Here is a 21,219-nt window from a genome sequence, read left to right as displayed (position 1 = left end):
TTCCGGGTCACCTTCAAAGGTAGCCCCACATTGAGCGCATTGCAGTAGTCCAAGCGGGAGATAACCAGAGCATGCAGCACTCTGGCGAGACAGTCTGCGGGCAGAGAGGGTCTCATCCTGTGTACCAGATGGAGCTGGCAGACAGCTGCCCTGGACACAGAACTGACCTGCACCTCCATGGACAGCTGTGAGTCCAAAATGACTCCCACCTGGTCCCTCAGGGGCACAGTTACCCCATTCAGGACCAGGGAATCCCCCACACCAGCCCGCCCCGTCCCCCAAAAACAGTACTTCTGTCTTGTCAGGATTCAACCTCAATCTCTTAGCCGCCATCCATCCTCCGACCGCCCTCCAACAAGAGGGCTTTCCATGGGCAACTGGTTGGCCGCTGTGGGAACTGTGCGCAGTGTGGCTGGCAGGGAGGGAGGGAGGGAGAGGAGCTGCTTCCTTTGAAATTTAAAGGACATCATTTAAGGGACATCCATCAATAAGGGACAGCAGCGGGACATGGCGCTGGAATAATGGACTGTCCCTTCAAATAAGAGACACTTGACAGCTATGATGGGGACATCTGGTAACCCTAGTCTAGGCACCTTTTTCTTTTTGCAAGGTTGCCAAGGTGAAAATGAATTGTGCTTCTCGCCATCCCGGCCTCCAGAGATTTCCACATGGCCTCCATGTGCTGCCCTGTCCCTCAGCTATAAATCTCAGAGAATTGAACGCCATTTACTCTGGAAAGTTAAGCAGTCCCGACCAAAGAACACTGGCAAACCAAGTTAATGGACTAGGCTGAAATGGCAAAACTAACCAGAAAGCTCAGAAATCAAGATGACAAGGAATTTAAAAAAGAATGGGAAATGTTTATTATGTATTTGCAAAAGTATTGTAAACATGTATTTGCAAAAGTATTGTAAACAGGTTAATACACTGGCAGGGTTTTTAAAACACTTGTAATTTTAGGAATATGAGGTAAAAAATAATAATTTGGAGTAGAAATGATAGGCAGCTGAAAAGAAAATTTGAGGAACCAGGGGTGGGGTGAGGGAGGGAAGTAATAAGATTCGGAGAACGCCATTTTATGGATTTGATATTGTTTTTATGTATATTTTTCTTTGTCGCTGTTATTGCATTTGTTATTGTGTGTTTTTTGTTTTTGTTATTTTTGTTGAAAATTTAATAAAAATATTATGAAAAAAAGAAAAAAGAACAGCATTTACTCCTTAAGACACAGTCTCAGCGAAGAAGCAGCTCATGCTTTGTTTAATTTTCTTATTATGCCTTTTCTGTTTTTCATATTGTCATTTTATGTTGTGAACCGCCCTGAGACCTATGGCCGTAGGGCATTATACAAATTGAATTAATTCATTATAACCCCCTCCAGGGACGCAGGTGGCGTTGTGGGTTAAACCACAGAGCCTAGGACTTGCCGATCAGAAGGTCGGCAGTTCGAATCCCCGCAACAGGATGAGCTCCCGTTCTCAGTCCCTGCTCCTGCCAACCTAGCAGTTCGAAAGCACGTCAAAGTGCAAGTAGATCAATAGGTACTACTCTGGCGGGAAGGTAAACGGCGTTTCCGTGCACTGCTCTGGTTTGCCAGAAGCGGCTTAGTCCTGCTGGCCACATGACCTAGAAGCTGTACGCCGGCTCCCTCGGCCAGTAAAGCAAGATGAGCGCCACAACCCCAGAGTCGGCCACGACTGGACCTAACGGTCAGGGGTCCCTTTACCTTTACCTCCTCCAAGGGCAATAACTGTGCCAAGAAGAGGCCCAGAACAGCCTCGCCGCAGGCAGAGCCCTCACCTGCAGGGATCGTTGCACCTGTTGCCCAGGTAAGGCCCGGCAGCAGCCGCCTTCCCTGCCGAGGTCAGACCACGAAAGGGGAGAATGAACATGTGGAAAAGGAGGGCGGTTGCCAGCATCGTCAAGAGGATGGCCACCACGAGGATACAGCGGAAGTCCTGCGAAGGAGAAAGAGGAACGGAAGTGGGTGTCCGGCACTTCTTTTTTTAAAGGTTTTTGTTAACAATTTCAGCAAAACAAAATATCAAAACATATCATATTCATTATTCTTTCCCACCACCCTCTCTCCCCCAGCTTCCCTCAGTTCCTCTCTGATTTCTCAGCACATGTTATTCTCTGCATGTTATAAAATTATACATATATTTACATTATCTGTCTACCATGTTGTTGTTGTTTAGTTGTTTAGTCGTGTCCGACTCTTCGTGACCCCCTGGACCAGAGCATGCCAGGCACTCCTGTCTTCCACTGCCTCCCGCAGTTTGGTCAAACTCATGCTGGTAGCTTCGAGAACATTGTCCAACCATCTCGTCCTCTGTCGTCCCCTTCTCCTTGTGCCCTCCATCTTTCCCAACATCAGGGTCTTTTCCAGGGAGTCTTCTCTTCTCATGAGGTGGCCAAAGTCTTGGAGCCTCAGCTTCAGGATCTGTCCTTCCAGGGAGCACTCAGGGCTGATTTCCTTCAGAACGGATACGTTTGATCTTCTTGCAGTCCATGGGACTCTCAAGAGTCTCCTCCAGCACCAGAATTCAAAAGCATCATCTACCATGTTATCAACCAATAAATTTGTGTATGTTAATTCAAAACATTCCTCTTTAACAAGGACTTTGGCTTACTGACATTCAGCGCCCTTTTGAATTGTGTTGTGGAAGCCGGAGATTATTGGGTTGTTCTTGTTTTTATTTTGATTGTGTATTTTTTTGCTTTCATATTGCGATTTTATCTTGTGAACCGTCCTGAGACCTGTGGGTATAGGGCAGTATACTACTACTACTACTACTACTACTACTACTACTACTACTAATAATAATAATAATAATAATTCCTTTTTAGGGAACTTTTTAATATTTGATGTTTTATCATTTTATTATTATTAATATTCTACTGGGAGCTGCCCAGATGGGCAGGGTAAATAATAATAATAATAATAATAATAATAATAATAATAATAATAATAATGATAATAATAATAATAATTGCACCCAGACCCAGGTCTGAAGAGGGAGTCCCCACTGCACAGGTCACAATGTTAACCTTTGGGGAACTCCAGTTTCTGCATTCTTCTGTGGGCCAAACTGTTCCTTAACCAGTTATTGATCCATTTATAGGACTGTGCCTCTTTTTCCATGGCTTGAGAAGTGTGGTTTTATTTGGGGGGGTGGGGGGGTGGGAGATGGGACTTTATCCCAGCTCAGGCTCTTCACCAGAACCTGGAAGGGGAGGAGGAAGAGGAGACTAACCTTCTTTGGAGCCAAGCTGGGCTGCTGGGTCAGTGGGGGCTCCTCAGGGTTGTGCAGCGCCTTCAGCTGAAAGGAAGGAAACGGAGAGATGAAACACCCTGGGAACTCCAGGCAGCAGGATCTCAGGATCCACTGTGTGTGCAGACAGGCAGGTGAACTGCACTCACCTGCGACCCCTTTGGGGACATCCAGCCCCACGTCGGAGCCAGAGGCAGGAAGCCCAGCTGGCTTCTCCTTTCCCCACACATTTACAAGGGGAAGTCTGCCTCCTCAAGGGGAACGAGGCTTGCACAAATAGCTCCCCCAGCTCCCATTCACCACAGTGGAGCTGATGCGAGAGGAAAAGTGGGGGGGGGGGGACTGGCAGAACTGTCCCTGTCACAGATGCAACACGATCCCTGTCCTGCCTTTGTAAGAACTTTGACCTTTTAGTGTGGCAGACCGCAACCTTCGGAACTCCCTGCCTCTTGAAATCAGGCGGGCGCCTTCTCTGTGCTCTTTTCGGCACCTGCTAAAAGCATCTTTCTTTAGACAAGCCTGTCCAGGTGCTAATATTATTATTATTAATATTAATAATAATATTTTATTTATTTATATCCCGCCCTCCCCAGCTGAGGCCGGGCTCAGGGCAGCTAACAACAATAAAATAATACAACATTCTAAAATCATTTCATTATAAAATTAATTCAACTCAAATTGATGGCAACCATTGGGTGGAGTTCTGTGAAGATTGCCAAAGGAGGGAGTCAGGCTGTGCCCTGGCCAAAGGCCTGGTGGAACAGCTCTGTCTTGCAGGCCCTGTGGAAAGATGTCAAGTCCCGCAAGGCCCTAGTCTCTTGTGACAGAGCGTTCCACCAGATCGGGGCCACAGCCGAAAAAGCCCTGGCTCTAGTTGAGACCAGCCTAACCTCTCTGTGGCCTGGGACCTCCAACATGTTTTTGTTTGAAGATTGTAAGTTCCTCCGTGGGACATACCAGGAGAGGCGGTTCCATAGGTACGAGGGTCCTAGGCCGTATAGGGCTTTAAAGGTTAAAACCAGCACCTTAAACCTGATCCTGTACTCCACCGGGAGCCAGTGCAGCTGGTATAGCACCGGGTGAATGTGATCTCGTAGTGAGGACCCCTTAAGGAGTCTCGCTGCAGCATTCTGCACCCGCTGGAGTTTCTGGGTCGGTCTCAAGGGCAGCCCCACGTAGAGCGAGTTACAATAATCCAGTCTGGAGGTGACCGTCGCGTGGATCACAGTGGCTTAGAATGGTGATCATGGAATTGCAGAGTTAGAAGGGACTCCGAATCTCTTGCCCAACATGCCGTTTGAACACACAACCCTGAGATGCGAGTTCTAGTCCGTTTTTACTCTACTTGGTCCTTTTACCTTTTTGAAAGCCTTAAATCACTGCTGTTAATTTCCCTTACGGATGTTACGGTTTGAACTTTTTTTGCAAATTCTGAGGGCATTTTCCTTTTGCAAAAAGGCAGCGCATAAATTTTACAAAATAAGCAAACAAATCATTAGGCTGCTGTCTCTCCTGCCTTGTTACACTGCCGTTTCTAAAGGGATATACGCTCAGTATTTATTAACCCTGCTATGCAAAAATCTCCAAATGAATCCAAACTTCAATGTCTAAAATCCCTGGTAGAGGACAAGGATCCTGAGATCACGCTAAGGGTAGCTAAATTCTGTGCGATTGCCATAAAACTTAGGGAACAAGCTGTGCTATCATAATGATTAAAGTTTTAAATGATAATTTTAGGTTATACGTTAATGACTAAGTTTCAATTTATGTCAATTTATACAGTGGGGACACAGGTGGCGCTGTGGGTTAAAGCCTCAGCGCCTAGGACTTGCCGATCGAAAGGTCGGCGGTTCGAATCCCTGCGGTGGGGTGCGCTCCCGCTGCTCGGTCCCAGCGCCTGCCAACCTAGCAGTTCGAAAGCACCTCCGGGTGCAAGTAGATAAATAGGGACCGCTTACCAGCGGGAAGGTAAACGGCGTTTCCGTGTGCGGCTCTGGCTCGCCAGAGCAGCGATGTCACGCTGGCCACGTGACCCGGAAGTGTCTCCGGACAGCGCTGGCCCCTGGCCTCTTAAGTGAGATGGGCGCACAACCCCAGAGTCTGTCAAGACTGGCCCGAACGGGCAGGGGTACCTTTACCTTTACCTTTATACAGTGGTACCTCAGGTTAAGAACTGAATTCGTTCTGGAGGTCTGTTCTTAACCTGCAACTGTTCTTAACCTGAAGCACCACTTTAGCTAATGGGGCCTCCTGCTGCCGCTGCGCCGCCAGAGCACAAATTCTGTTCTCATCCTGAAGCAAAGTTCTTAACCTGAAGCACTATTTCTGGGTTAGCGGAGTCTGTAACCTGAAGCGTATGTAACCTGAAGCGTATGTAACCTGAAGCGTATGTAACCTGAAGCGTATGTAACCCAAGGTACCACAGTATCTGTATTGTCCCTGTTATACCTTATTGCAAATTCAAATGTATCCCTATCGTGTTTTATGACTTCCTTGATATTGTATGTGGGCTGGAACTGGTCTGCGACCGAAATAACAAAATTCATTCATTCATTAGGCTGGGGGGGCGGGGACACACTTGCCGTACGTCCAGCGTCTGGGAGGAGTTCAGTGTCGCACTTTTATGATTGTCAATGCAAGCACTTAGAATCATAGCATTGTAGCATTGGAAGGGACCCCGGGGTCATCTAGTCCAGCCCGATTCAAACGCAGGAATCTCTTACCCAGTTTGGGGCTCAAACCCACGACTCTTGAGATTAAGAAGAAGAAGAGTTTGGATTTGATATCCCGCCTTTCACTCCCTTTAAGGAGTCTCAAAGCGGCTCACATTCTCCTTTCCCTTCCTCCCCACAACAAACACCCTGTGAGGTGAGTGGGGCTGAGAGACTTCAGAGAAGTGTGACTGGCCCAAGGTCACCCAGCAGCTGCATGTGGAGGAGCGGGGAAGCGAACCCGGTTCACCAGATTACAAGTCCACCGCTCTTAACCACTACACCACACTGGCTCACATTCTCCCAGCTGAGTTATGCCAGCTCTTGAGGGTATCAAACAGAATGAGGTTTCCTCCTGCCCCCTGGGCACTGTTCTGGGGCAGCAGAGGAACGCTTTGCACTGGCTCCTCTGGTGCAACGGTTTAGTTTGATCCATCCCTTTGGACACACCCGATTTAGGCAAGCAAGGATTTACCTGGTGGTAGGTGACATGGGGCTTCATGGCCGAGGCAGAACGAGCAGGAAAAACCTCTGGAGGCCTGGGAAGGAGACAAGGAGGAGAGTGAAGGCAGCTACAGCGTCACAGAGGAACTCTGCGGCCGGATCTCCCTGGTAGCCAAAGGCAAACCGACATCTGGCCAAGTTGCCTCATGCGGCCTCAAGCGCAGGATCACACCTGGGCAGGCCAGAGCCCCAGCATCCTCTGCAGGGTCAGCAAGGGACTCAGCAGCTGTGCTGGATTTTGACTGTGGGGGGAATTGGGGAGGGCCAGAACCAAAGTGGCACCCTCCAGTCAGGTGGGATTGCTATGAGGAATTTTGAAAAATGGAACACGCCATTGTGTCCACGATGAAAGCATTGCTTGACTGGGCTTGAGTCATTGACAATAATTTCTGCTAACATCCCACAATCCTCTGCATCTCTGCCCATCTTCTCTACTTCTCTACAAATCAATATGGCTAACCTGATCCAAAACACCCAGCCACCCCACTCACACATGAAAACAAAGACCACCACAGCCAACCACAAATGAACAACGACACCTTTGGCCTACCCCAACCTCTCTCACCACCAAAGGAACACAAGCGAACAGCAGAGAACCTGCACAAGCAACGCTGACACCAAACCCTACATATAGTAAGTAAAATAGAAACATCGCCACCCGACCCCATCCCCACCCATCTCCCCCCCCTTTCCCCCTTTTCTTCCCAATGTCTCAACAAATAAAACTGATTTGTAAAAATGTTACATGGGGGGGGGGGAATATACGAGAGAGAGAGACATTGCACGCACTTTTGTAAATCAAGAATCTTTCATAAAAAAATTAAAAAGAGCATATTATGAAAATGAAATGAATGTAATACCCAGCGAAACACAGACAAAAATATAACTAATAAAAAAGAACAACAACTATGTGCTGCGCAAATAAATACTTCATTTTATCTGTCCTGAAACTTCCAGCATTCTCATTCCCTGCCCCCCTCCCCCGCCCCCCTGTCCTGGCCAAGAACAGCAGCGGGAAGGCAGCAAAACACAGGTGAGGTTGGGGCTTCTGCCAGAAGCAAACAGATGCCTAAGGAGCAGCAGCAGGAGGAGGAGAATGTGAAGTAGACCAAGGGAGCTACTTGAAATTCTGCACAGAAACACCCCCTTTTTTTTTGCATGCCCTTAAAGCAGGCTTTCCCAACTTGGTGCCCTCCACATGGTTCGGACAAAAACTTGGCCAGGTCCCAATGAGAGTGGGGGGGTGGGAAGGGCTTGCAGGGCAGGCAGGCAGGCGATGTGAGTCAGCCCAGGCAATTATGGAGGAGAGCAACAACTCCTCCAAAATGCAAAACCAGCAGCTGGATTAAAGGAGTGTAACTTCCTGCTCTAATCTGGGTCACAAGTGCTGGGTTAAGGCTGTGAGCAACAGGATTTGTTGTCGTTTAGTCGTGTCTGGCTCTTCGTGACCCCCCTGGACTAGAGCACGCCAGGCACTCCTGTCTTCCACTGCCTCCCGCAGTTTGGTCAAACTCATGTTGGTAGCTTCGAGAACACTGTGAGCGCTCAGGGCTGATTTCCTTCAGAATGGAGAGGTTTGATCTTCTTGCAGTCCGTGGGACACTCAAGAGTCTCCACCAGAACCATAATTCAAAAGCATCCATTCTTCAGCGATCAGCCTTCTTTATGGTCCAGCTCTCATTTCCATACACCGCTACTGGGAAAACCATAGCTTTACCTATACGGACCTTTGTCGGCAAGGTGATGTCTCTGCTTTTTAAGATGCTGTCTAGGTTTGTCATTGCTTTTCTCCCAAGAAGCAGGCGTCTTTTAATTTCGTGACTGCTGTCACCATCTGCAGTGATCATGGAGCCCAAGAAAGTCAAATCTCTCACTACCTCAATTTCTTCCGCTTCTATTTGCCAGGAGGTGATGGGCCCAGTGGCCATGATCTTCATTTTTTTGATGTGGAGCTTCAGACCATATTTTGCGCTCTCCTCTTTCACCCTCCTTAAAAGGTTCTTTAATTCCTCCTCACTTTCTGCCATCAAAGTTGTGTGAGGAACTTAATATATCTTTTAAAATAAAAGCACCACTTTATTACAAGAGGTGACCAAGGTGCTGCCCAGTTCATACCTACTTCAACTCAGCAGCTGCCCACAGAGAGACCCATTTTAAAAAATAAGGAATGAAGGAGGAAAGGGTCAGCTGTGCCAGTGGCTCTCAAAATTAGGACTTACTCCCAGTTTGCAACCTCTGGGCTCAGCCTTGGAACCCATTAAGTATAGCCATGGAAGAGAGGGTCTCTGAGTTTGTGCAGAGTGCACTGTCTTCTCCAGAGAGTAGCCTTCCTGCCCATGTTCTCTGGGGTTTCATGCCACAATGTTGGCATTTCGGACAGACCCATATTTCACTTGAAAAAGCAGGGTAGGGTTGGATGTCAAACCACGCTGGGATTATTAGTAAAGGACCAATATATATAAATAACTATAATTATTACATTTTTTAAAATTCATGCTGTACTAACCAGAAGCAGCCTCTTAGGACCAATTGTGTTGAAGGGCCAGTTAGCAAGGGAGACCACAGAAAACAAATAGGCTTCGTATTGTAAAATCTATATTGATGCAATTTCTTTTCTTGTATTTCACCATGCCCATAATTTGCATCCCCCCTTCTTTTCCTTCTCCTTCTTTTTTAAAAGATGCAAACTGTTGTAAACAAAAATCTGCCCTTTTTCCCCTTATGGGGTATCCAAGAGCCCATATAGAGCCCAGCGTGGTTTGACATCCAACCCTACCCTGCTTTTTCAAGTGAAATATGGGTCTGTCTGAAATGCCAACATTGTGGCATGAAACCCCAGAGAACATGGGCAGGAAGGCTACTCTCTGGAGAAGACAGTGCACTCTGCACAAACTCAGAGTCCTTACGTAGGTTCCCTATCGGTAGGAGGAAATAACAGAGGCCAACCAGAGAATATTGAGAAGCAAAGCAGCTAGTAAGCTTGATCTTTATTGATCTGTTGCAACAGGGTCCTCCCCTCACACGCAGGAGAGGAGGAGGGACCCAGAACAATGGTGCCCAAGGGATATCAAATCCAAACTCCTCCTCCTCCTCTTCTTCTTCTTCTTCTTCTTCTTCTTCTTCTTCTTCTTCTTCTTACCTTTGTTGCTGCAGGGTAGCTGAGGGTGCTGGCAAGGCAATCTCTTGAGTCTCTTTCTTGTGAGCCAGTGTGGTGTAGTGGTTAAGAGTGGTGGACTCGTAATCTGGTGAACCGGGTTCGCTTCCCCGCTCTCCACATGCACTTTGAGACTCCTTCAGGTAGTGATAAAGCGGGATATCAAATCCAAACTCTTCTTCTTCTTCTTGTATTATGGTTTGTATTTTTATATTGTAAACAGCCCTGTGGTCTTGGAGTGAAGGCCGGTATAGAAATTTAATTCCTGAAGGGAATGCAGCTCTCAGGCTGAAAAATCTTCACTCGTGAAGCATACTTCACCACTGAGCCTTGCACTGCATGCTCTGGCTGGCAGCAGCTGAGCTCTCTAGAATTATCTTAGGAGAGGAGGAAGGGAGCCTTCCCAACCCCGCCCTTTTCCTTAAACTGGAAGTGCTGGAAACCAGACCTGGGACTTTCTTCACGCGAAGCCAGGCTCTGCGGCTGAGCTAACGCTTCTCTCCTGAAATGCTGACACTACTCTCTTGAAGGCCAACACACAGCGAAAATTATCAGGAACAAATCACATGGTTTTGGGGGAAGAAGCCCCAAGCAGTTCAGCATTATCAGCATCCACTCTGCATGCAGGAATCTGGGAATTGGCCATATACAGAGTGAGGCCATCTAGGCCAGTATCGCCTACACTGATTGGCAGCAGCAGAACTCTCCCAGCCCTGCCTGGAGCCTGAATTTAGGACCTTCTGCATGCAAGGCAGCTGTTCTCCGGCTGAGTTATGGCCCTTCTCTGGTAAAACGGATCTCCAGGGGCAACTGGGATGGTCCTCCCACCTGCCAGTCAGTGCAGACAATACTAACCTAGATTGGCCAGTGGCCTTTGCTTTATGAATCTGAACTCAGCCGGAGGACACTTTCTGTAATCCGGATTGGGAGGAGACCCCCAGAGGGTCGCGGGACCCAAACCCCCTTGAGGCTCGGGGCTTCTCAGACCTGGGAGATGCTTGGAGAGCCTCGCAGCGGTAGCCAACGTGGCGCCCTCCAATGCTGCCGAACTGCCTGACCCTTGGCCGTGTGTGGGGCTGACGAGAGTCGGGCAACCCCTGACCTTGCCACCTGCTCCAGGGAGGCGGCCTCTGCTGGACTCCGGCTGGGGGGAAGAGAAGCGCGCCCGCCCGGTGACTGGGTGCTACGCCCTTGGGCACCCCAGGGTGCCCCCCGCGCGTCCAGGGCGCCGTTCCGACGTGACGCGGGAGCCCGCAGGTGCAAGGCAGGCGGGGCCCGATTGCTTCCTAATGGGAAGCTGGGGTGGGGAGAAAGAAATAGGGGGGGGGGGGGAGACCTCCTCCAGGCCAGGTCAAAGGAGAGCCCCAGACGCGCCCCGATCGGAATTCAATGCGCCTTCCAAGCCGTCTCGAAATCTGTGCGCCCCACAAAAGCGGATCCGCCCCACCAGGGACGCCCGGCCCGGCCCCACCGCCGCGCACCCCCGTTTACCTCGGGCCGGCGGAGCAACAGCTGTCGTGGCGGCGACGGCGCTTTCCTCCGGACGGGGACAAGCGGCAGCCCCGGGCGGGGCGGAGACGCGGCAGCCGGCCAGCCGGCCCCCAGGCGGGGCTCTCGCTCAGGATCCGCCCCCGCCGCCCCGGAACCTGCTGGGTGGTGGCTGCGCCTCTGAGCACGTGCAGAGTGCCTCCCTGCTGCCCACCCGATCCCAGCAGCCAGACTGTGAGTGGGAGGACGGAGGTGGGGGGGGGACCCTGCCCAGCAGGTTATGGTTATTGTTGTGGTTATTTACTAACATATGCCGCCCTTCGCCCTGATCACAGAGCGGGTCACAGCATCCCACCCCTTTCCCCCGGAGTTGCGAGCTCCTCGCCGGCAAAGAGCGAGTTAAAAGCAGAGGCAGAGGCTCCGCCCCCTGAATGGAACTCCTAAGCACCACCTGGGACCGTACCATCTGCCCCCGGGAGAGGAGGCGGCGAAAGCGTGTTCTTCACAGCGCGGAAAAGCCGAGCAGCTCTGCTTCCAGTTTATGCCCCTGACTTAAATTATTCTGTGGCGGACGGGGAGGGGCAGCTTGACTTTGACCGCCACCCTTGGAAAACGAATTCATCCATTCCTTTCCCCCCTTCTGTGAGAATGGTTCCTTCCCAGGACGCCCGAGACAAAGGGAGCCGCGACCGCTCAGGACGAACCATTATAGCCAGTGAAGGGGGGCACTCTGAAGCGGGAAGGGAAGGAACTGGGCGCAGTAGCCCTGAATAGTAAGGAATAAAATGGGATAAAAAGCGGGTGGAGGTTTCTGTTGTTGTGCCCTGGGAAAAGAGGTCAGAACCCCCTGCTCTGCATCCGTTCGCCCCCCAAGGTGTCTGATGGTACCTCCCCATGCTCTATTAACTCTTAGGTGGCCGCGACGAGGACGGGAGGAGAATGCCCCAAACTGCTGCCTTAGTTTCTTCTTTGATTCTACCTGCAGAGATTTTTGTCTGGCTCTTCTGGATCCTTCCTGCACCCCAGATCGAAACTGGGCTCCCCCTCGTCTGCAGTGCTCTCTTTGTGTCACTTGCAAATGGCAATGGCCGTGCAGTTTTGGAAACTGATCTGCCTCCGCAGTCGAAGGTAGCAGTACAGTATTTCTGAAAACCAGTTGCTGGAAGCCGCAGGAAGCGAGAGTTGCCCTGTAATTCAATAATAATAATAATAATAATAATAATAATAATAATAATAATAATAGATACCAAAATGTCGCTGTTTCGTGGTGGGATTCAATCCCATACTGGCAAATTCAGGTTCTGCAACTAAGGTTTAGGGCTCTTGAGCAATCAATTCCATCCCCACAAAAAATGTGATGGGGAAATTAACTGGAAAGTATGAGATATGGTTGGCATCCGTCTGTCTCGAGAGGGTGCACCTTCGGGGGGGTGAAGTCAAACAGTTGGAGAATCACAGCACCTGCTGTGGCTGCAGAAACCGATACGGGAGAGACATGTTTTCTTGCTGCCAGGGCAGAGGAAGGCGTCTGGTTGTGCTGCTGCAGATGCACCAGGGCATTTCTTCTCTCTGTGCTCCTCCCAGTGGCCTTTCCTCCTCTGGTCATGGCTATGGCCACACAACCTGCCTGTCTCCAGGCACTGTGGTTGTCTGCAAGGGATTCCCACATGATGGATGGCACCAGCCTTCATGTCATGTTTGCAGACATCTTTGTAGTGCAGACTTGGTCTGCCAGTGAGCCTGGTGCCTGACGCCATCTCCCCACAGAGCCCACCTTGGGGATCCTGCTATCTTCCGTTCTGCAGCCTGGACCAAGCCAGCGTAGACATCACTGCGAGGGAAGTGCAAACATGCTGGGAATGCGCATCTTTGAGACTCTGTCCTCTCAGGGCAACTTCCTTCTCTCTGTGTGCCCCAGAGAGACCATTTCCAAGGCCTGCCACACCCTCTCCCTGCCAGGACTCTTCGATGACCCTCTGCCATAGATCCTTTAATTGAGGTTCCTGCACTTCAGGGGGTTGGATTAGATGACCCTTGGGGTCCCCTCCAACCTATGCTTCTAATAATTCTGTGGCTGCCTGCCAATGCACTTGCAAAGAAAGGGCAGCTGCCCACAATTCCTGTGTGTCAGGGATCTCCTGCCAAGCCTCTTCATGTGCAAAGAGGGCACTTAAAGTGAGTACCTGAGGGATTGAGAAACCTAACCACAGGGAGCCAAGAGTCACCTCCTGCCATGAGAAAGGGAGCAAGGAGTCTTTCCAAAGCTGGGCTGCTTCTTTCAGCTCCTGCCCCTCCCAACATCAAGGGATCCTTTTCCTTTTCCAACATCAGGGATCCAAGGCAGGGTCTTCTATAATAATATTAATAATTTTATTATCTATACCCCATCCAACTGGCTGGGTTTCCCCAGCTACTCCGGGCGGCTTCCAGCAAAATATAAAAACATAATAAAATGTCAAACAATAAAAACTGTGAGGTCAACCCCCCTTGCTGATACTTGAACAAGGAGTGTAGTGGATCGGCTTGGATTTGTTCCATTGCAGAGGCAGTGCTCAGGTTATTTCATATTCTGCCTTTCCCTTCTGCCTGCTTCCCCCTTCCCTTTCCTTTTATTCCCGAGCAAGTGCCTGAATTTGAGGCTGAAACATGTGTGCAGTGGTCACCCTCAGGGCTTTAGGATTACCTGGCATTCAGGCTACTGGGAATTCAGGACTGCAGTTGTAATTGACCATCACACCCTCCTGAGGTCTGGGAGAGAGTGTGGGCTGCTTCTACACTCCTACGTAAACCGCAGGGATGTCGGATGAACGGAGGAGTACTGGGTGCCCCCTGGTAGCCCTGCAGGTGTGATAGGAATTTTGAGGTCTTCGATATATGTTAAATGTTCATAAGTGTACCAACCAAGCACGTACATAGATCAGCATAGGAAGACCGACCTGAAACCCTTTTTGATTCCCAAATGTTTCCTCTGCAAGGTCAAAGGAAAATGGAAAAGCCTCCCCATTATCTTTCCCTTCACAAATCCTGTCTTAAGGGCACATTTAAGATATGAATAGGATGTGAGCCTTCGACCTGGCTCAGGAACAAAGTATCTATCATTACAAAAGACTGGCCAGGCTCCCCAGGCAATCCAATCAAGTGACCATTAAACAGGTAACCTGGCAGACAAGAGGTAAACATAGCACTCAGATTTCTGCTGTAGACCGCCCTTTCTGTGATGTAGGTATGATGTATCTGGGGGGTCTTGAACTACACCCCTCTGTGATGTGTGCATGATGTATGGAGGGGTGGTCTTGAGCTCCAGGGCAGGGAATTTCAAATGTCTATATAAGGCCTTGCGTGCCATTGTTCGAGGTTCCTCCTCCCTCCTGCGTGTGGTGAGTGAGGACCCTGTTGCAACAGATCAATAAAGATCAGGCTTTGCTTCTAAATATTCTCTGGTTGGCCTCTGTTATTTTCTCCTACCAATAGGGAAACTTTGTAAGGACTCTATATGGGCTCTTGGATACCCCATAAGGGAAAAATGGGCAGATTTTTGTTTACAACACAGGGCTGTTGTGTTGCAAGTGGGGCAATGCAGCAGGTGCAAGAAGCCTCTGTTGGGCGCGCCCTTTGGTCACAAACCCCATAGGCAGCCCCACAAGGAGCTGTGCCGGTCTGAACCACCATGGGGCGAGGGTGGGGGAATGAGCACCCAGCTATCAGATGGACCGATGGGGCCCACAAGCAAGTGGCTGGCCTAAAAAGCAGAAGCTGCCCCGTGGGACTGAAACCCTTCCATCGCCCAGGGTGGGGAGCCATGCATTGGTCTGTGTGGGGCATGGACCAGTCCCTAGACAAACGTGCCGCCAACGCCTTCTGCAATTGGATAAAGAGTTTATTATTGCTGTGGTCAAGTGTGTTTGTGTGCATCTGGCGCTGCCGGGAGGATAGAGGCGGTGGGGGGGGGCAGGCTGCCGTTTGCCAAGACAGACTGGCAGGCCTTTTTTTGCTCTGGAATAGAGGGGACTTTCCCCACCCCCTCCGCCCCATCCAGCCTGGTGCACCTTGTCGCACTGCCATCAGGGCTCCGCATAGTTCGGTAAGAGTAAGGTGGCTTTTATTAAAGCAAGTAGCTTTGGGCAGCGAGGAACAGTCTATATATTTAGTGGCTACAAAGGAATCTGTTTGGAGGGCCCCCGGCTGGGGCCATCTCTCTGCTGCGCCTGCCCTCTTCCGGGTGGGGGGGTGGGGAGGGCCCGCGGGGTCAGTGGTGGCTGGCGATGTGTTGCAGGTACGGCTGCAGCTGGTGGCGGTTCCGGGAAGCGTGCAGCACTGCCTTGAGGGGGCCCCGCTCCATGCCATGCTCTGCCAGCCAGTTCTCCTTCGGCAGCCAGCTGGTGGGCCCAGGCAGCTGGGCGGCTGGCTCGTACACCTCTGGCTGCGCTCTCTGCCAAAGAGAAAGACGGCACTGCGTTACCAACGCCAGCCCCCCTGGTTCCCTGCAGGCTAGGTGGCTACGGGGGTCTCCTTCCCGCTCTGTGGTTCTGTGTTTCGTTCTGCATTCATGGTGCAAGCAGCCCTGGTGATCAGCAGGGAGGGGGATATGTTTCAGGGCACTCGTGAAGCAGTAGCTCTAGGTGATTGGAGATAATAGCTATATAGAAGGGGTCCTCCAGGGGTCATCTAGTCCAACCCGCTGCAATGCTGGAATCACAGCTACAGAATCCCTGACCAGTGGCTATCTGCCTGGGAGCTCTATCAAGCATTATGAATTTTCCCCATAGCATGAATAGTTTTAGAAGTTTCTTTCACTTTTCTCAATAAATTTAAGTCCCAAGCACTGCGACCTTTCTATAATAATAATATTCCCTCCCTCCTCCCTAACCTTTTCTCGTATTATCCCCTATTACAGACTCCCCCACCTTATCACACCTGTTGGTTTATCTGTCCCGTTTTTGGAGGTGGGGAGTAAGGCAGTTGGCCCTTTTCCCCAGCTCTGCTATACCCACTGGGAAGTGGGGCCGTCGGAACTGCAACTCGTTCCCAGATGTGCCTATGCCCATGCGCAGCTCACAGCAGCGAGATACTTGTTTCGCTCTGCATCTCTTCCCAGAGGATGGGCTTTGCCTCTTTCGCTGCTGCAGCACAAAGCTGGCACAAAATTCTCTCCCCACAAGACCCACTGGTTCACTGGAGTAGGTGGGATGGTTTCACCCCACACCTGATGCTGTGACCTGAATCTCACCTGGATTTTGTGATAATAGGACATCTGTATCCTTTTCACCATCATTGAGAGATGGAGAAATTCTGCTTTTTCCCTGCCTGGTGTCAGGCTTCACTCCCCACCACACCCCCATTTATTTCCATCTTCACATAATTTTCTCAGCCGTTTACCTCCAAGCCTTGTTCTCTCATTTTAATAGCCCATCTTTCCTCCTGGGAGCTCAATGTGATGTTCATCGTTCTCCCCTCCATTTAATCTCCACAACAACTCTGCAAGGCTGAGAGAGACAGTGCCTGGCCCCAGATCAGCATCATGGCTGAGTTGTGGGGGGCAGGATTTGAGCCCTGGTTTCTCCCAAGTCCTAGCCCAACACTCTAACCACATCACCACCTAACCCTCACTTCCAGGCTTCCGAGCAGCTGGTGTCAGGTGGCACTGGCCTCCAAGCCAAAACTGCAGCTAGGCGAGTGAAGCCGTGGTCCTGGCAGGTTGGCAAGGAGTGTATCTGTGCTGCAATCACCATGTGCCAGGCAGAAAGGGGAGGCAGGCTGGGAATGCCCCTTGCCCCATTGCGTTTGGGGTGGGAGGGGGAGGTCAGAGGCCTGCAGGCAGCTGGCAAGTTGTTTCTATGGGGAGCAACTCTTGACAACCAAGCTCTGAAAAGCTCCTGCCCCCTTACCATGCTCTTCACATGCTGTGAAAGGATTCCCTGTAAGGCAGTAGACCTTGAGGGAGGGGGACCCCTGCACCTTCAAACCGCCCTGACTTTGATGGTGCTCTTCCCTCACCCTGGCCTTTTAATGTTAGGTTCCTCCTGGCTCAAGCTTGTCTGGAAGGCAGGAAAGATCTACACCAGCCTTTCTCAACCTTGGGCCCCCAGATGTTGTTGAACTAGCAAGGCCAGAGCTCAGGGATGATGGGAGCTGTAGTGCAACAACATCTGGGGACCCAAGGTTGAGAAACACTGATCTAGACCAACAGTTCCCAGAGGAAGGGAGTGGGCCCACCCTCTGGGGAGACAGTGGAATTACCTAGTGGGGGTGCTAAGAGGTGCTGGAGGTGGTGATTTACAGCCCCTGCTAAGGGTCTTTAAACCAGACACTGATATCATCATCGTGTTAGGAATTTACTGAATTTGCTGAATGTGGTACCCAAGACTCTTGCCAAAGGACTGTCAGATTTTGAAAACCAGGCATCTCTAGACCAAGTTAATCAGTTTTGCTGAATTCAGCTAAATAGTTGTGTGGCTTTTGGATAAATTGTGAATGTTTGTAATTTTTATGGCGATGCTACCTTCCTTGGTGGGTCATGCCAAGCGCTGGTCTGAATAATGCTTCTAATCGAGTGGGATAGGGGGCACTAGGGACAAGTTCGTGGAACCAATGGGGCACGTGTGGAAAGCAACAAAGCAATACAGGGGGCAATAGGGCTCACTGTTGGCCTGAGAGCAGGTGGGCAGCCTGATTTTTCTATCTGGGTGGAGGGAAAGGGAGCCTAACCCTGGTAACTAAAGTATTGCCAGAGTTTGCAAGGGACCTTCCAGCACCTTCTGGAACTTTGGAGACCCTTCCTTCCTCCTTCACAGGTGCACCCTCTCCTGGCTCAGCCCACTGCAGACGTTGCTCCAGAGGCTTGGTGGTGGCCCAGTTCTAACACTTGAGGACACGCCTTGGACTCTTACTTTGGTACACAGGAAGAGGAACACAGCTGTATACCGAGTCAGGCCATTTTGGCCCATCTTAATCAGTATTGTTCACACGGACCAGCAGCAACAGCCCTCGGGGATTGGTTCTCAACAGTGGAACGGACTCCCATGAGAGGTGGTGGACTCTCCTTCCTTGGAGGCGTTTAACCAGAGGTTGGGTGGCCATCTGTCATGGGTGAGATTCTTGCATTGCAGCAGGGACCCTCGGGATCCCTCCCAACTCTACAATTCTATGATGCTCTCAGCCCTACCCAGAGATGCTTTCAGCGATTGAACCTGCAGATGCACTGCCCTGAGCCATGACTCTTCCCCAAGACCCATCTTCAGCTAAGACCCATCCATTGCCTCAACTTTTGGGCTCATGGCTCCTCTGAGACCCCCGCAAGTCAGCCCCCCTGCCCTGCTGTGGCCCCTTCTCCCCAGCCCTCGTTACCTGAGCAGTGGGCGAAAGCATCAAGCCCCTGGGGTAGCCGGGGTCTTCCCTGGCGTTGGACTCTGGCAGGGAGGCTGTGCTGGCGTTGCTTTCCTTCTCCCACGTGGGGGGCTCCTCGGGGGAGTACTGCCCCAGCAGGATCAGGTTCTCGAAGGTGGGGTCTGGCTTGGCATGGTGGGACGCCTTGCGGTGCCGGGGACTGCCGCGGCGGTTCCGGTAGTAGGCCGGGATGGGCTCTTGCTGCGGTTGCTCCTGGCGCAAGCGTAGGCTCTGCAGGACAGGCTTGCGCCGGCCGGATGCCGCCTCCGGGGGCCCGGGGTGGGTCGGCTCATACAGCCCCCCGCTGGGCCCCTCTCCCCACACCTTCAGGGGTGCCTCCTGGCCGGCCTCGGCGATGCTGAGGTCATCCATCTGGCTGGTGGTCCTCTGGATGCCGTGGGCACTGTTCTCCTCCTGGAAACTGTCGCGCACAGAGTAGAAACGCTCTTCTTCCATGGCGCTGTAGAGCTGCGCCTCCTCCTCGGTCTTGCTGTGGCTGGGCAGCGACTCGTGGAGGCTGCGCAAGCAGAACTGGTAGTATTGGGTAAGGTCGTAGTTCTGCTTCAGAGGCTGGGTGGAGACGTACGGGTGCTTCAGGGCAGCGCTGGGCGTGATGCGCTCGTGTGAGTCCCAGGTCAGCATGCGCTTGATGAGCTCCACCATGCTGCGCAGGTCAAAGTACTCGGCCAGGGCCTCCGTGTCCGGGTAGATCATCCTGTGGACGTTGACCGTCTCCATCTGGTCCAGGGACTTGAGCACATACTTCCTCCTCTCCACTGACTTCACCTTGGTGTCTGCCAGGTACTCCGCCGGGGTCTTCAGCTGCCAGGAGTTGACCACCTCGGGGTGCTGGCTTCTCTTGAAGAAAAGGTGAGCCTTCCTGGCCGCGTTGAGCAGGGCGGGCCTAGGCATCCCCTGCGTTTCGCAGATGTACCGGATCTGGTCGTACTCGTTGTTGCCAGGGTAAAGGGGCCAGCCCAGGTGCAGCTCGGCCATCACACAGCCCAAGGACCAGACATCCACCTTCTCGCAGAAGGGCAGGCCCAGCAGGATTTCGGGCGCCCGGTAGAAGCGGGACTGGATGTAGGGCTCTTTGACGTAGCGCACCTCGTTGAAGATGCTGGCTGAGCCAAAGTCGATCACCTTGACTCGGAAAGGGTACCTGACTTGGTCCACCAGCATGATGTTTTCAGGCTTCAGGTCCGCGTGGATGATGGAGAGCTCCTTCAGCTTGGCCAGGGCCCTCAACACCTGTATGGTCACTGTCCGGATGTGCCGGACGGGCAGCGGGGAAAAGTTGTGCTCCTTCTGGAAGTCAAAGAGGTTTTGCTCCAGCAGCTCGAAGACCAGGTAGAACTTGAGCTCGTCGTGGAAGAACTCGTGGAACTGGACGATGTGGGACTCCTCCGAGTCCACCTCGGACATGGTCTGCAGAAGCTTCAGCTCGTTCTTGATGATCCTGCTCCGGTAGGAGTCGTTCTTCAGGATCTTGATGGCCACCATCTCGCCTGTGCTGCGCTTCCAGCTCTTCACCACTTCCCCGAAGGTGCCCTTCCCCAGGATCTCAAACACGTCGTAGAAGTCCGATTCCGACTCGATTGTGACCATCGTTCTGGGCTCGCCCAAGCTCAGGAACACGGGTGCAACGTGGCTTCTTGCAAAGAGAGGTTCAGCCGCGCCCTGGAGCCAAGAGAACCCCGGCCTGACTCCGGAACGAGAGATGATGCAACAGTCACTCGGTTCCAAAGTTGCCAAGTTGAGAAGGTTCTGTTATGGAGGTGGGAGGAGGGAGGCGACTCCATGGAGGGGGTCCCCACAGCACTTTTTTTCTGTGCTAGCAAATGCTTTCCTGCCAATGTGAAACCGGGGAGCGGGAGGCACTAGCAAAGGACCCCTGAGATATGACCATTCTGTACTGCAGGGTCCCACATGTTGAGTCTTGAATGGATGCCTTTTAAGAGGCAGCCCACACTTTAGGAGGCTCCAGTGTCCATGCACGGGGATGAAGCTGACGTCTTGCCAAGAGTTTGGTTCTTCAGGTGAACGTCTGTAAGGAGGTGGGAGTTCTTCCTTTATCTCCACACCCACACCGCCTTCAGAGCATGTGTTGTGTGACTGAAAAGCAAAGGATCTCTAGCCCCGACTTAGCCATCCCTACAATTTATATGTGGGGTCTTTCCAAACTGGCACCTGCCATTAAAGGGGAACGGTCATAGGTAGAGCGTCTTCTTGGCATGCAGTGGTCTCAGGTTCAATCCCCAATGGTGTCACCAGGTGGAACTGGGAGAGGTTCCTGCCAGAAACCCTGGAGAACTATGGCTGCCAGTCCGTTTAGACAATAGTGAGCTAGGTGGATGAATGATCTCATTATGAGGCAGCTTCCTATCTATTGATGTGCATCTCATAGTATGCTGTGGGGCCGAAGGCTCCTCCAAACTTCCGCTTATGCTGTGCCTTGTTTCTCCTTTGCCCCCCCTCCTTTCCTAGGGAAAAACTGCTCTTTAGTGATAATTCAGCACAAATGGCTATCCGGGAGGAACCCAAATTGTCATTTGCGCTGACAGAGCGCGGTTTCCCCCAAGGGAAATGGTGCCAAGAGGAAGTGTGGCTAAGCCCCAAGTTAACTTCCGTCCTCCACTTTCGTTGCAGGGGAGAAGAGCGAGCATTGCAGGCCAAAGCCTCCCCCCCTTCTACCCCTGAGTAT

The 21,219-nt window shown here is 51.5% G+C and overlaps 2 protein-coding genes across 3 annotated transcripts in view; both read right to left on the bottom strand.

Moving 5' to 3' along the window:
• The window catches only part of PLD3 (phospholipase D family member 3), a 33,506-nt gene extending 23,752 nt beyond the window's left edge, over positions 1-9,754 (bottom strand). Inside the window, exons 1-4 of one of the 2 annotated variants that reach the window (XM_081922190.1) lie at positions 9,630-9,754; positions 6,462-6,525; positions 3,258-3,323; positions 1,801-1,958 (exon numbers count right to left, since the gene is read on the bottom strand). In XM_081922190.1, coding sequence (XP_081778316.1) covers positions 1,801-1,958; positions 3,258-3,323; positions 6,462-6,488 — 251 coding nt within the window. In that variant the 5' untranslated portion in view covers positions 6,489-6,525; positions 9,630-9,754. Of the gene's footprint in view, positions 1-1,800; positions 1,959-3,257; positions 3,324-6,461; positions 6,526-7,674; positions 7,698-9,629 lie in introns of those variants that run through there. The other variant, XM_081922191.1, reaches the window with a different exon arrangement.
• Positions 9,755-14,988: 5,234 nt separating this feature from the next.
• Positions 14,989-20,260, bottom strand: HIPK4 (homeodomain interacting protein kinase 4). The gene is made up of 2 exons (XM_081922134.1): positions 18,477-20,260; positions 14,989-15,561 (listed from the first exon to the last, which is right to left on the bottom strand). Exons 1-2 carry the CDS (start codon positions 20,121-20,123, stop codon positions 15,379-15,381), a joined length of 1,830 nt encoding a protein of 609 aa, XP_081778260.1. The 5' UTR covers positions 20,124-20,260; the 3' UTR covers positions 14,989-15,378.
• Between the last annotated feature and the right edge of the window lie 959 nt (positions 20,261-21,219).

Source organism: Podarcis melisellensis, assembly GCF_964234715.1.
Source record: "Podarcis melisellensis genome assembly, chromosome: 8".
In the NCBI taxonomy this organism is placed as follows: Eukaryota; Metazoa; Chordata; class Lepidosauria; order Squamata; family Lacertidae; genus Podarcis; species Podarcis melisellensis.
The sequence above is the reverse complement of the archived record's forward strand: the minus strand, read 5'-3'. Positions and strand labels throughout refer to the sequence as shown.